Source organism: Haliotis rufescens, unplaced genomic scaffold, assembly GCF_023055435.1.
Source record: "Haliotis rufescens isolate VD_foot unplaced genomic scaffold, xgHalRufe1.0.p SCAF_1, whole genome shotgun sequence".
Classification (NCBI taxonomy): domain Eukaryota; kingdom Metazoa; phylum Mollusca; class Gastropoda; order Lepetellida; family Haliotidae; genus Haliotis; species Haliotis rufescens.
Window position 1 is genome coordinate 16,906,965 of NW_025963779.1, and position 15,354 is coordinate 16,922,318.

At 41.6% G+C, this 15,354-nt stretch overlaps 1 protein-coding gene across 2 annotated transcripts in view; it reads right to left on the minus strand.

Moving 5' to 3' along the window:
- Nucleotides 1–333: 333 nt before the first annotated feature.
- The window catches only part of LOC124149714 (G-protein coupled receptor 84-like), a 40,049-nt gene continuing 25,028 nt past the window's right edge, over nucleotides 334–15,354 (minus strand). The window contains exons 1-2 of one of the 2 annotated variants that reach the window (XM_046521471.2): nucleotides 7,422–7,522; nucleotides 334–2,294 (exon numbers count right to left, since the gene is read on the minus strand). In XM_046521471.2, coding sequence (XP_046377427.2) covers nucleotides 1,005–2,249 — 1,245 coding nt within the window. In that variant the 5' untranslated portion in view covers nucleotides 2,250–2,294; nucleotides 7,422–7,522 and the 3' untranslated portion in view covers nucleotides 334–1,004. Of the gene's footprint in view, nucleotides 2,295–7,421; nucleotides 7,523–15,354 lie in introns of those variants that run through there. The other variant, XM_046521462.2, reaches the window with a different exon arrangement.

The following is a 15,354-nucleotide window of genomic DNA, read 5'->3' on the forward strand; positions in this document are numbered from 1 at the left end:
TAAAAATTATGTTTCCCCAGTGTTTACTGGAACACATGATTATTTTCAAGACCATCAAGTGGTCTTTTCCTCATAGTAATATCTAATATGCATGTGTAGCAAAAATTCCAGCAATATCACAGCGGGGTACACCAGAATTCGGTTTTACACATTGAACTCATGTGGGAATCGAGCCTGGGCCTTCGTCGTGACGGGCGCACCCTTTAACCAGTAGGCTTCTCCTCGACCTAGTTGGCATCTTTAGGTTTCTCGCGGATTAACAAAATATTATATCGATTCGTAGTCAGTTGCGAGAAGAATAAATCCGAGAAACAACGTGATCCGACAGGGATGGTGTTTATTCACATATATACATACATAATACCCTGTGTTCAGCTTTATCCAATACAAGTGAACACCAGTGCCTCCGTCTCGTGGTATAAAACCTAACGCGGGAGGCATAAAAACCCAGGTACCCCTCGTGATCCTGCTACAACTTATAATGCATATTTGCGTTATCTAGATACCTACGACACATTCAATCTTTTTAACGCAAATAGTGTCAGAAAGTGTAGTTAACAAACTCTGTATCTGGTTGGAGGGATGTTATCCTCTTGTCTTCGATCTTCCGTAAAACATAACACAGGTCATATTTGATTTATTGATTGAAACGTGTGTTTCTGGAGATTGGTGTCCCTATTCCTAAACACCTGGTGGTGAATGAAGAAAATTTAAAACTGCAGGCAACGTTGAGCACTGACAAAGGGAGATAACCCAGTGGATCATCGCAATACCATCGATTCAGTGAAAAGTCACACGATATAGTCGGGCAATGACGACTACATTGATGCAGCCCGGCGTCCATTCAGCCTATTATTACCTCTTGCTTATTGTCCTGGTCTCATATAACTTGTATTGTCTCATGTAACTGGACATATTTTATGACAAGAATGGAACATGCTCGTGAAGAATTATGGATTCTGTGGTTTAAATTCAATGGATAAAAACCCCTCGAATACAGCCCATTACAACCCCGCACCGTGTTTTTTGCAACTTGATCTAAACAGGTCTCTAAATTCCTTTCTAAACTGTGAGTTACAGAGTCCGTACACAACAGGATTGGCGCAGTTGTTGACCAAATAGGATCGGAGAAATAAATTAACGGCCACTTCTTCCGGTCCGCTTAAATTCGGATAAAACTTGGCTCCAATCCGTAATCGAATTATCCCTATGATGAGAAAGGGGAGAAAACTTAAGATATAAACCATAGTTATGGCGAATAACATAACAGTTGTTTTTCCGGGGCGTAATTTGCCTTTACTGAGTTTGAAGGTCGAGAGTGCGGGTAGTCTGCCCTTGAGTAACGTCGCAGCGCTGCTGGCGCTGTCATTGCTTGGAATACCGGCAGGTGGCGTTGTTGGCGAAGTGGGCAATGTCGGTATGGGTGACGCTGGCGTTGAGTCGTTATTTGTGATGCTTGCACTCTCGTTACGTAATTTCGCAACATGCGATGACGTACAAGCGCCGCGCTGTTTCTTCATCCTTTTTCTCTTGATTATCTCCCTTCCTATCATAATATACAACGCCGTCATCGCGACTGCGATGACACAGAACGCTACCCACAGGTAGATCATAAACGCCAGGGGATAGGGGGTCGTGGAATATTTATGTTCCACCTGACACATCACGCCTGTTATGACGGGGCCCCCGGGGATCGGAATATCCACGTATTTCGGTCCGTAAATCACGAGGGCTGGCCATGACACACCAACTCCCACGACCACAGAAACGCCACATGCGATCTTAGATCCTCGGATGCTGATTGGCTGATCATGAGGCAAGCATATCCTAATAAAACGATCGATGGCCACAACAAGGAGCACGAAAACTGAAGCATTGTTCATGGTGTACGTGGTGAAACGGGATATTTTACAAATGACACTGTTACTGAAGTAATAAAAGTTGACCATGAGGGCTATCTCCGTTGGCATGGTGATGAGACAGTTGCATAAATCCAATACGGCGAGGCATAACAAAAAGCACTTGGTGGTCGTCCTCGGCCATCGAAAGGCGTAGATAAAAATGGCGATAGGGTTTCCGATAATCCCGATAGTCATTAGCACAACAGTGTACGCTATGACAGGTGCCAACAGAATGGATTTCTTGTCGTTGAGAGATTGTAAAATTATCATTGGATCCAGTGCATGGGCAAGTGTCGAGTTATCCCCCTTGATCGTGTCATTGAAAGACGGTAATTCATAAGCCGCCATCTTGGAACGGATTTGTTGTGGTAACGGCTTCTGCTGGATTACGACCTGAAACAGAGAATGTAAATGTCAATATAATGAAAGATTATGTCCTGTCGAGCGACTGATAACAAGTTATAATAACCCCGGCTTATTAGTTACTGTGTCAGTAATGATGCCAGATGTTCACGAGATGTACATGGCAGGCCCTTCTGCGAGTATGATTGACTGGGCACCTGTCTAACGAGACGAGTGTTGGAGACAGCCGGTGATCGCTTCCTCGTAGGCTGCGATTGGAGGACACTGTAGCACTCATTGGTCCTCGGTATTGAGTGAAAATATAGAGCTGACGAAGTGAAGTTTGTTTAATTTGTGAAGTAATAGGTCTCTCACCTATTTAATTTAGAATAGTTTATAGTTTCACCCCAAACTTTCTCCACGTCTCCATGTTTATTTACATTCGTAAATATAACGATGCTACGCATGTTTTCCTATACCAGCATATGGCACTGACTTGTACCGCGTGTTCAGGCCACACGCCTGTTGACTAAAAGCGCAAAGCTTGCTGCGCGAACCAACAGTGGAACCACTTTAGTACTATGAATGATCAGTTCAGTTTGTTTCACTTCTGAATACTCTAAATTTTGATTTGAAGGAAGTGTATATGTATTTCATGGAAACATGGGGTAGTAATTACATTTATATTCTAAATATGATGACACTACCACTACTGCTACTACAACTTCCACCACCACAACAACGTTAAACAACAAACAAAGAAACACATTTTCGTAAGAGGCGAGTGACGGCATCGGGTGGTCAGGCTCGCTGATTTGATTGACGCATGTCATCGTATCCCAATTGCGTGGATTGGTGCTCATGATGTCAATCACTGGATTGTCTGGTCCAGACCCGATTATTTACAGACCGCCGTCATATAGCTGGAATATTGCTGTGTGCGGCGTTAAACAACAAACATACAAAAATACAAACTAAACATGGCATTGTATCCCAGTTGCGTGGATCCATGCTCATTATGACATTCACTGCAATGTTTGGTCCAGACTCGATTATTTACAGACCGCCGTCATATAGCTGGAATATTGCTGAGTGCGACGTTGAACAACAATCAAACAAAACATGGCATTGTATCCAAATTGCGTAGATCGATGTTCATGATGTCAATCACTGGATTGTCTGGTCCGGTCATATAGCCGTCCGCCGTCATATAGCTGGCATATTGCTGAGTGCGACGTGAAACGACAAGCAAACAAACGTTACTGACAACCTATGCTGGTCGTCAGAGGCGACGTGTAGTTAGGATCGTGTAGTTAGGCTCGATGGCGTGGCTGTTTGTGTGCCTTTATAGCCGACGGCGTAAATCGTTAACTACAAAACCGATCAACTCATTATCTACAGGCCGCCGTCATATACTATTGCTCAGTGTGGCACATATATATCTGCCTGTATCTGCCTGTATCTGCCTGAGGAATATGACGTTAGGTTTCATTACTTGCCCATGAATAGGTGGAATACTGCTTAGTGCGGCGTGAAACAAAAAACAAACAAACAAAATTTGCCTTGGAAGATATCATTCGGTTAATAAACATACAGCTGTATTACACATCGTGTACACCAAAGAGCGTGCTTATGTACTACAAGTTTCACGAACAAAAGTTAATATTGAAAACTCTCCACAACCTTTTTCTTTTTCAACGACATACTCAGATCACTGAGAGGAGCTTATGACCGCAGCCACCCCGTTGCTACGCTGACGTCACACGGCATTGTTTCGCCGGTGGATTTGGTAACACAATTCCACAATTTACGTCATAGGGAGATGTGACGTGATTGTAAACTTTTGGTGCAGGGCCCGTTCCACAAGCCGATCGTAGCGAAACTCGTACGTGTCTACTTACTGACAGTAGCGGGTGACCCCACCTAGATGTACACTACTAAGCTGCCTGTCTTTCATATCCCGACCTCAAGCGGTAGTCATCGGGAGCTCATGTAGCCTTAGAATGACTCAAACACACACCCAAAGTTCTCAGAACGTTTATATTAATCCATTTTCAGAATCCAGCGGGTCTTGATTTCTTTCCAATTCTAGCTTCACTGATACTTGGGCCGTTGTATGGTATCAAATTAATACGTGTCAACTTTTGACGTGTTTACAGTATTATACTGTTAAAGTAAATTGGATTATGTTGTGGATCGCGTAGATGACTGCCTATTCACAGACGACAGTGAAATTCTATAAAAGTTATGAACGGCAAGTAATAGATAAAATATTCGCTCCCGTGTAATACCAATTTTACGAAACTCGTGAATAGTTCTGGTATCTGAGAGGCGAAATTGTTATTACACGGGAGCTCATTTAGTATTCTATGTACATCAATAACCTCATTGTGAGACGAGAAGAGAGTAATCAGACACAATGACATTTCAGAATTGAAACTGGGGCGACTCTTTCAAATCTCATCTTTGTCAGACATTGTTTGATATATACAAATTAAAGCACGTGACATTATAAAGCTTGGAAGGCAATATGATCGTTTGACAACCATGCCCTGGCTCCTACTGTATAGACTTGAGATACCGTAAGGGGCTGTGTAATGTATCCGATAGCACATCTGACATTAGCAATATGCGTCACACGAATGTACTGACATGTAGCGTTTTACACAAAAATTAATGTACACATTCAGACTTCTTATCGGGGAAACGTGTGAACACATTAACACTATGTATGTAATAACTGATTGTAGATTATTTTATACCGGACCCTCAAGAAGGAGGTGCAATTCTTCAGACTGCACGTTATTAGATTCCCAAAACGTACGAAAGTTTCAATGTTGTCTGGCTTTGTCCATTTCTGTGAGACAATAAAACAAATAGTTTTCTGTCTGTATTAAACTATGATTTGACACTCCTCCTCCTCCACCTACTACTACTACTAATACTTCAACTACTACTACTACTACTACTACTACTACTACTACTACAACTGCTACTACTAAAAGCTACAAATGCCATTTATATTGCGCTATATTGGGTATATTCAAAGCGCAACATTCCTATCACCCCCGTCAATGGATCAGTTTGCACTCGATTTTCATTCTCAGCTCCCTTGGGAGTATACAACGTAAGCTACCTGAGAAGCTCTGGAAAGTTAAATGACATTACCACCTCATCATGCCAGGTACCCATTCTCTGTTGGGTGAACCGAGGCACATATCAAACAAAGTCACTTGCCCTAGGACACACCTCATGTGCATCCTCGCCGCGAATAGCTGCAAAATTGCTGATGCGGCGTGAAGCAATATTCACTCACTCACTCACTCACTCATGTGTATCATATGCTTCAGTGTGGGGCAGGACCGAAACTCTCGGGAGTCAAGCTGCCGAACACGTTCACTCGTCCAACCTTATTCCGCTACCAACGTTGTTCAATTTCACTTGATTTGTGACCTGTACGTAACTCTCATATGAAACTATTTTTAACCTACTTCTTGGGAAATCCGACTGAATGGAAACACATTGTGCATGGCAATTAACTATAGATATCTGGTTTGTCTCTTTCGAACATGTAGTTAAACCCGTGAAGATCCGGGGTAGAAGAGGTCTTCAGCAACCCATGCTTGCCGTAAAAAGCGACTATACTTGTCGTAAGAGGCGACTAACGGGATCGGGTGGTTACATCTGGAACATTGCTGAGTGCGGCGTAAAACAAAAAAATATCAAACAAAAAAACATGCAGTTATGCCATCATAGATGAAGCTGTACATTACATTCTGCATGGCCCAATACACTCTCCGAAGTTTTAAAAATTTATTTTCAGTTTTATTTGAACTGAGAACCTTTCCAAACGCTTGTCAGTTGTTTTAAAGGCGTACCCCTAGTTCGGATCCATCTTGAAGGTTTTTAGGAGGTAACGAAATTACTAACCAATTAAACCAAAGTTCAGTTTCAGTTGTGATGAACCTCGCCTGACTGCAATGGAAATGTAGTGACATCATCACCACCCCTGTTAAAGTTGATAATTTCAGGCTATGTATTTCAACAGTGAATTTTGTTAATCTGTTAATCAGATTTCACGGTGGTCGTCAATAATTCAAGAATCTATTTCAAAAGCGTTTTGCTCATATACATGAAGATGCTCGCTCTATCAGGTGTCGGCTGAGAACATGTTTGAATAGGAACTGGTCTCTAGGGTTTTGTAGGCTTCGCCTGTCTCGGACTGTTATTGTAACTGTCCCTTGAGTTCCATCATAATGAATGTAAGATGAAGAAGTGGTGTTGTGACAATTCAAAAAGTTACAGAGACTGGGATCTTCCTTCCTCGTTATCTATTTCTCTGTGGAACTTCGTGGTTATCGAAATCCCAAACGCTACATTTTGTATAACAGCCTCATGTCGAAACAGTCTCAACTAATGCTGGAACACAGACATAGACTGCTTGATATTTATCTAATTTCGACCTGAAGACATGTGATCTAGATGACCGTACGATCTCATCAGTGGAATAATTACCCTGCGATGGATACGGTAATTCAATCTGACTTCTGAAGCATTTTACACGGTAAATATATAAACGGATGTGAACTTCAGTCATGTTTAGCTCCATGCAGCTGCCTTGGTCCACGCTCATACAACAGGCGTGTAGGTAATGGAGAAATCATAGCAGGAATCAATAGATTCGTGTGATTTCTCCCACTTAAACACTGTTATGGTTTATATAATAATCTATGTATGACTTTGCATAATGAACAATGATTGATTCAGTTTTACATGGTAAACTGCACGTTCAGAATGGTAAGTGAATTCCTGGTTCAGAATAAACTGCAAAAACACTAGCGTGACGTCATCGCAATAGTTTCACGACGGGTTATCACGCATCGGTGGTCAATTATGTCCCTGCTAGACGTCTGTGTTCTACAGCATTACATTAACATTCGACCGAAACACAGTATCACTGGCTGTTATGGTCCGGCGATACGCATTTAATCCATCGATAGTTTAATTACTTCACTGGATTGTCATTTCGTGAGAAGTTAGATTTCTTTGTAATATATGATAGGTTTGAGTGCTACAAATTTTGTTGACGACGCTGCATTTACTCTTGAAAATAATACAACATGTGTTTTGATATAACTCACCGTATGGCAATAGTTTGGAAACAGTGTCGAATCTTACCTGCAGTTCTGTGTCCTGAGAATAAAAGAGCACACACGTCGTGAACTAGTCAATTGAAACCTCTGCACGTACAAAGGCTTATACAGAATAGATGTTATTATCTATCCATCAGACAACTAACGGTTAACGTCAAGGTCCTCGCTATACCGCACTCAGCTATTAAATGACATTGCAAGTTTAATGACAAGGCCCGTTTGTTAAAAACTATCAGTGTTAGGGTTGACATAATGTAAAACAGCATATGGTACAGCAATGAAAATATAGATCCGTGTCCCAAACGTCGTGTTATAACGAGGACGATTGAGATTAATTGCCTGTACTGTAATTGTTAATGTTTGTGATGGTTGATGTAAATCACAACTGGCGGCAGTAGACAACCTAATACAATTCGTGATGTTAATATCAACGGCAATCACATGCTATCGTATGACGCGAAGTACACACTGTCAGCGTCCCATAAAAACAACAACAAAACGTTATATCTCGTGTTGCATTTCGCAAAATATAAAAGTAAAGAATGTGTTAGGTAATCGGAGACGTTGAGTATTGATTTTGTATTCTGGAAAGGAAACACGAGTAACGTGCACATGTGAAATAATCCTCAAGTCCAATGGATACAAGAAAAGGCTGCGAGGTCTGACAGAGTTTGGTGGCCATTACAGATCTCACAGACAATTGAAATTCAGCTGATCTCATTAACATGCGTCTATGCAAAATCGATATATTTTAATTAATGCAAATTCATATACCGACCAATCTGGTTTGGTTTCTACTTGCAGGAATTGGAGCTGATAGAATTAGTCCAGCTAGGTGCCAGTTGATTATTATGACAAATAGCAGTGTGTGTGCATATTATGATTATTCAAAGAGCTTTCAGTTTTCAAAAGTGAAGTCATCCAATATCTTTTAATTTAATCACTTTTCATATAGCTGTTCAAGATATTTAGAACACATTAAGTGTTACATAAATTCCTTCACCTGTATGAAGTTAAAGACAATAGTGAGTGAGTGAGTATGGTTTTACGCCGCTTTTAGCAATATTCCAGCAATATCACGGCGGGGGACTCCAGAAATGGGCTTCACACATTGTACCCATGTCGGGATTCGAACCCGGGTCTTCGGCGTGACGAGCGAACGCTTTAACCACTAGGCTACCCGACCGCCCCTAAAGACAATAGATCAAACACGGTAGGCTATAGCTAGTTGTCGTGCTGTCAGAATTTGTTACAACCAGGGACCGTTTCTTGAAGGCAAGGGGGCACGGGTGGCCCAGTCGTATTTGCGCCGCGATTCGCTGTGCAGAGTTGCGTCCCTTGGGCACGCCAGAAACCTATGATTGTGGGTTCGAATCCCGGTTCGCCCCGATTATGTTTCTAGGTTTGTCAGCACGTCTGAGACCTGCATCACTTCGGGCTTTCCTCCCACATTAAGCTGACACGCCGTGATACAATTGGAATAATGTTAAAAGCGGCGTTAAACCAAACTCACTCTTGAAGGCGATGTTACGGCTAAGATATTGTCCCTTCTATACTAAGGACATATTGGACAGATTTCTGGATGTATTGAGCTGAATACTGCGCATGTTATAATTATTTGAGTCTTGTTTCAGAAAGCGATCGTAGCACTACGAAGGCGAAAGTAAGAAATGGCTGCGTTTAATATGAAAGAGGTCTCAAGTTACCTTTTGAGGCCTTTGGGATTTTGAGTTATAATTCCGTGTATAATATAACATAGCGATCCCTCGGTCATTAAACTGACTCATCGAAATAAACTGAAAATACTCTTCAATGTCGCGTTAAATCCCCTCTCAACAGTCATGTCTTATCCAACTCACTTAAGTTTTTACAATAAGAGTTGAATGAAATAATAAATATTTGTGTGTTAGTGTATCCAAACGTTGACTGAATTTTACATATAAAACAAACATATATTATGTTTATAGTGATGAAATATCAATTTATGTAAAAAGATCAATTTCAAATCGCCTAAATGACTCTATGATTTTGAGACTAAGATCTTGAATGTTAGTTAAAAATACTTAATACATAAAAATATTTGTCTTTTGTCAAATAATAATATAGTTATCACGAGTGACGTGCTATTTTCATGAAAATACCAAAAGTCAACGCCAGAGAATAACCAGTCTCGATTATCTGCCGAAACAGATTCCATTGTAAGTAAAAGGCAAAACAGCTGTGGAAATTACATGAATGGATCACTGTAAAATCTACAATGACACCAGATATTCGCGGGAACCGTGACGATCCGGGGTAGAATAGGTCTTCAGCAACCCATGCTTGCCGTAAAAGGCGACTATGCTTGTCGTAAGACTCAACTAACGAGATCGAGTAGTCAGATTCGCTGACTTGGTTGATGCATGTCATCGTATCCCAATTGCATAGGTGGGGTCACGGGTGGCCAAGTCGTCTAAGGCGCCGCGATTCGCTGTGCAGAGTTGCGTCCCTTGGGCACACCAGAAACATATGATTGTGGGTTCCTAGGTTTGTCAGCACCATACCCGTGCTCGTGGGTTTCACCGAAGTGGTAAACGTCTAAGACCTGCATCACTTCGGGCTTTCCTCCCACATTTAGCTGACTCGCCGTGATATAACTGGAAAACTGTTAAAAGCGGCGATAAGCCAAACTCACTAACCAATTAACTCACTCACAATTGCATGGATCGATGCTCATGATGTCAGTCACTGGATTGTCTGGTCCAGATTCGATCATTTACAGACCGCCGTCATAAAGCTGGAACATTGCTGAGTGCAACGTTAAACAACAAACAAACAAAACTACAACTCTCCAGTGACTGTATTGTAAACAGGAAGAAACTGACATAGTTAAATATGCTCGATCGGGGCAAGCAGTCACATAATTAAAACCAGAATGTGGATAATGTCATAGTGTGACTGTACACATACCATCAACGATATCGTTTATAACAATCAATCGATAGTTAGATCTGTTTACATGAAACAATCCATCTGTGTACTGACATCTAGATAGTTATACCTTTCGTGCAAATCTCGCAATGCATATAACAAAATACAATGAGGAGAGAGCAATATTGTTTCAGACATGCCCAATCAGGGCCGGCAATCACATAAACGTAGCCCTGAACGTGGATGACTTTAAAAAATATGTGTGACTGTATACACACCTCATCTATGATACATGAGTCAAACAAGGCAAGTGGCATCGATCACCGCTTTTAACAAAGTGTTCGATCTTCAAGATAAGTTACTGCACCAACTGATTCCTCCGTGTCTCCGTACATGCTTGAGGCAGAAGCTTGTCCCATCCGGGCACCGCATCATGTGTCCGCTCATGTCCGCAGATGTCCACACAGCCGTGAATACCCCTGTGTTACTACTGGTGGTTTTACATGGACGCGTGCCAGTCGTAGCATAGACTAACATTTAGCCCAAAAAATAAAGTTATCTAATCTAAAAATATATAGCCACAAAATATTCAGTAAAATTCAAACAGAGCCAAACAATGCTTAACATAATTTAATATAGACTTGCCAAATCATTCTAGATTTGATTCCTTTTTTATTATATTCTCCAAGGTCTGAAAGATAGTCTAGCCGCAGTGCTGTGGCTGTTTTAGGAAACACGGCAAAAATAAGCTGCGCAGATTCCCCTCGGTCTATCGGGTCGTTTCGATAAAGATCTCGAAGCCTTATTAATTACACCGAACGCTGATGTCATTCAGATCACGTTAGATAATTCGAGGGAATCAATATTTCTGTTGTCCGATTTAGTAATGATTCACTCGTAACTCCCATGTTGTGAAGTACTTGACAGCTACGACAAAGATTGGACGAAGTACGACGTGTGACCCAATGTCAGTTGTTCTGGCGACCCGGACGCATGTGGCCTACCCTCCTGAAGACCAGAGTGGATGCAAGACAAGGACTCATTTGTATATGTAGCAATGAGGGTCACGTGTCTATATCGCCATATTATCCTGTTGATTGCATATCGGACACACATCTCTTAACCGCATTGGTCTCAGAATGAGACACCGGAAGTTGTAGTATTTACTTCCGGATTCCAGACCGACGGGTTTCCTCGAAACTGATTCTGATGTGGACGGCTTCTCTGCCTTTATGATGATGTAAGCATCTGAAGTTTGATCATGACTCTTACTAGCAAGTGGATTTAACGCGTCTTAATATAACATTTACGTGGTGTCCATTACACCATCTGAATGTAACATCTGAGAAAGCCTAACTGCACCATTTTAGGGCCTGTGGGTGAAATGGGATTTTCTCCCATGTTCGGTATCGAACTCGGTCTTCGGCGTAATGGTCGAACACTTGAACCAACAGACTATCAAATCGCACTTGAATCACTTTTGGCTTTCCTCCTGACATGCCATGACATAACTAAATTATTGTAGAAGATTGATAACCAAGCACTTACACTACACTAATATCACACTCGATTGGTGACTCAAATAATGTCAAAAGCAGGTCAACGACTCTTTTTTTAGACTATACGTCCGACGTGTCTCAGGCGCAGACCAAGTCTAAACTGAACTCAGATTTTTCACGATCGATTGAATGTTCACAACCCCTGCATCAGACCCAGTGATTGGCCATTGTAATATTTTAATGGCTACAAATCTAATAATTGTCCCTTGGCATCCTGGTCATTCCCTGTCCAACATGACTCTCAACCAAGGTCATAGCTGACCAGGGTGGCCCTTTGAGGTGTCTGCTCCCTCATAGTTATTTTAACTTGTTTAACTTGGTTCCACTGGTCAGTATGTACTTACCCAGGTATTGCGTGTCTATCACCTACTTGACCAATGTCGCCTTATCTGTGAGGGTTAATGTTGAAGCCTTGATCGGTACATTTTCTATGGGGAAAGCCACCTGCCTATTACTGCCTTTGAGTCACGAATGTCATCTATACAATGAAGCTGCTTTCCCATCTGCGAGTATGATTAGCCGGACAAAGGTTTCTATCAGCCAGTATATAATTAGTTGGGAGAGCAATCTGGCACAATTAGAAGGGATGCAATCTAACCAACCCCATATATCTTATACGATCGGGGATATCAGAAACTGACTTCATGGAAGTAAAAAGTCAGTTAGTGAGTTAATTATTTATTCGTTAGTATGTTTTTGAGTGAGTGAGTGAGTATGTTTTTTACGCCACTTTTAGCAATATTACAGCACTATCGAGGCGGGTGACCCTAGAAATTGGCTTCACATTGTTCCTATGTAGGAAATCGAACCCGGGTCTTCGGCGTGACGAGCGAACGCTTTAACCACAAGGCTACCCCACCGCCCCATGAAGTTTATTTTGATTATTCGTTGCTGCCCACACCGGTAGCATCCGTCACTAACACATGCAAAGGCAAGTCACGTGTTCACCTGAAAAACAAACACCGGACAATTGCATCCGGCGTCATGTTTTGTATACTCAGAGTCACGTCATGTTTTGTGTACTCAGAGTCACGTCATGTGTTAAACATTATTTGCGAAACGCTGAAGAAATTCATTTTAAGCAAACACACATTCTTTGAAGTTTTTCTAATCAAAACCACCCAATGATCATATTTGTTTGTGAGTAATGACCATTTGCCTTTGGAGAATAGACACGGACTTAGCGCTTGAGGACTTGGCTTTCCGAGACACAGTGGTAGGACTACAAGAACACAGAAGTAGGAATACAAGAAAACAGCCTAAGGTGAAGGAATAGGGAAATATAGGCATAGCTATAAAAGATCACAGGTGCAGGAATAGAGGAATACAGGCATATGAATATACCAACTATAGACCACGGAGGCGTATTAATAATAACGCGACTAAAGCCATTCTCTATTCGTAAGAAATCTCTGCCAAAAGCAGAGTTGTTTGTACGATTCCGACAATATCATGATCATGTGTTTATGAATCACTATCAAACAGTGATGATACCAAGTGTTCGCGAAAAGCTGTGCGTATCTTGCCCCAAAGGTGGCACCCGTCACAAACACACGAAAAGGCAAGTCAATTGTTCACCCGAAAAAGACACGGGGAAATATGGTACAAGTCAAAATAAGGAATTGCACCGCGCATAATTCCTGTCACTGATGCTTCAAATTTAGAAATGTCCTCCACATGTCTATCATAAAGCTTTTTGAAAGTTTTATTGAGGCCTTGAATGTTGTAATCTTGATAAACAAACTTCTGGGAAGTGGTGAAATGTCGACACCAAAGGCTGGAGATGCAAGATATAGCTCGACATGAAGGGAAAGCTGAAGTCATCCCTCCTGTCACACAGTCTTGTGGAGAATGCTTTCTGACTCCGAATCTTTATGCACAGATCTAAATATGAAACAGATGAAGCGGTCTCACTGTTCTCCTTTATTTCTAGTTCAGGTGAGTAAATCATTTAGTGAGTGAATATGTTTTTATGCCGCTTTTGGCAATATTCCAACAATATCAAGGCGGGGGACACCAGAAATGGGCTTCACACATTGCACCCATGTTGGGAATAGAACCCGGGCCTTCGGCGTGACGAGCGAACGCTTTAACCACTAGGCTACCCTACAGCCCCGTAAATCAGTGGAAGGGAATTGGTTATTTTACAGTTATTCACGATATCGGATTATCGATATACCTGAAGCTTGAGTTCAACTTCTTGGCCAAATGACAAAATGTTGACTTTGCCAATCCATCCAAACAAAAGGAAGATCCGGAGTAGAATATATAGGTCCTCAGCAACCCATGCTTGCCGTAAAAGGCGACTTACAGGATCGGGTGGGCAGGCTCGCTGACTTGGTTGATGCAGGTCAATTCGTATCCCAATTGCATGGATCGATGTTCATGATGTCAATTACTGGATTGTTTGGTCCTGACTCGAGTATTTACAGACCGCCGTCATATAGCTGGAATATTGCTGATCGCGGAGTTAAAAAACAAACAAAGAAACAGGAATAGGAATTAAATAACAGGCGTAGTAATACAAGAACACATGTGTTTTAATACAAGCAATATGCGTAGGAATACAAGTGAGTTCAGGCAGAACGCCTGTGTAATGCGAAGTCCCAGGGATAACATTCAGGCTCTTGGGAAGCATAGACATGGGCATAGAGGATCAATTTACGACCATTGCCATAATACTTTGAAAGGAACTATACGACCCTGCTCGATAAACCTGAAGCTTATCACGAGGTCTAAAAGGGCACTGGTTCATAATGCACAGTTTGTCTTGCAATAACGGATGCTAAGTGGGATTCAGTATACCATTTCTCAAATAAAATGTTTATTGTTATGAATAATAATGTGCAAAATGTTTTTATAACGTTTCCCCTTTGGAAAAATACATTACCACTTCCGTAATGAATGGAGCAGATGCACCAAGGAAGATGAGATATTTACACAAGAAAGCATAAAGTTACAGTATTAATGCCCAGGATTTAGTGAGCAGAAAGTTAAACACTCACCATATGCATTAACGTGTCAATAACAGTGGGTCGGTTATACTTGCTGCTTCCGTTCTAAAGCGCGTGTAAACAGCATAGACAACTGAGATTCCAAATGAATTTTCCTACCATTAATCTACCATCACATCAAGGTTAGCCATGCTAGACGAGAAAACCATCTGTTTCTACCACAAGATCCAATTCCGTATCAGCAAAGATCACCCATGCACAACGATGATACGAAACGAACATAATCCGTATGATATGACCTGTTTTATGCATCATCGTCACGAGACTGGCATACGCTTGGTGTAAGATTGTTGGTGTGTGGGTACTAAACTAACAAACAAACCAGCGCCCCAGTGCAAACGGGCATTGCTCCTGTATTTTTATAATTTGCGTTTTTGGCATATCTTCACGCAGACGTATCATCCGATTTGGATGTTAGCCGGCTATAAGGCTTCACGTAGAGAATGTATATGTACGTAAATTACGCGTATGTATA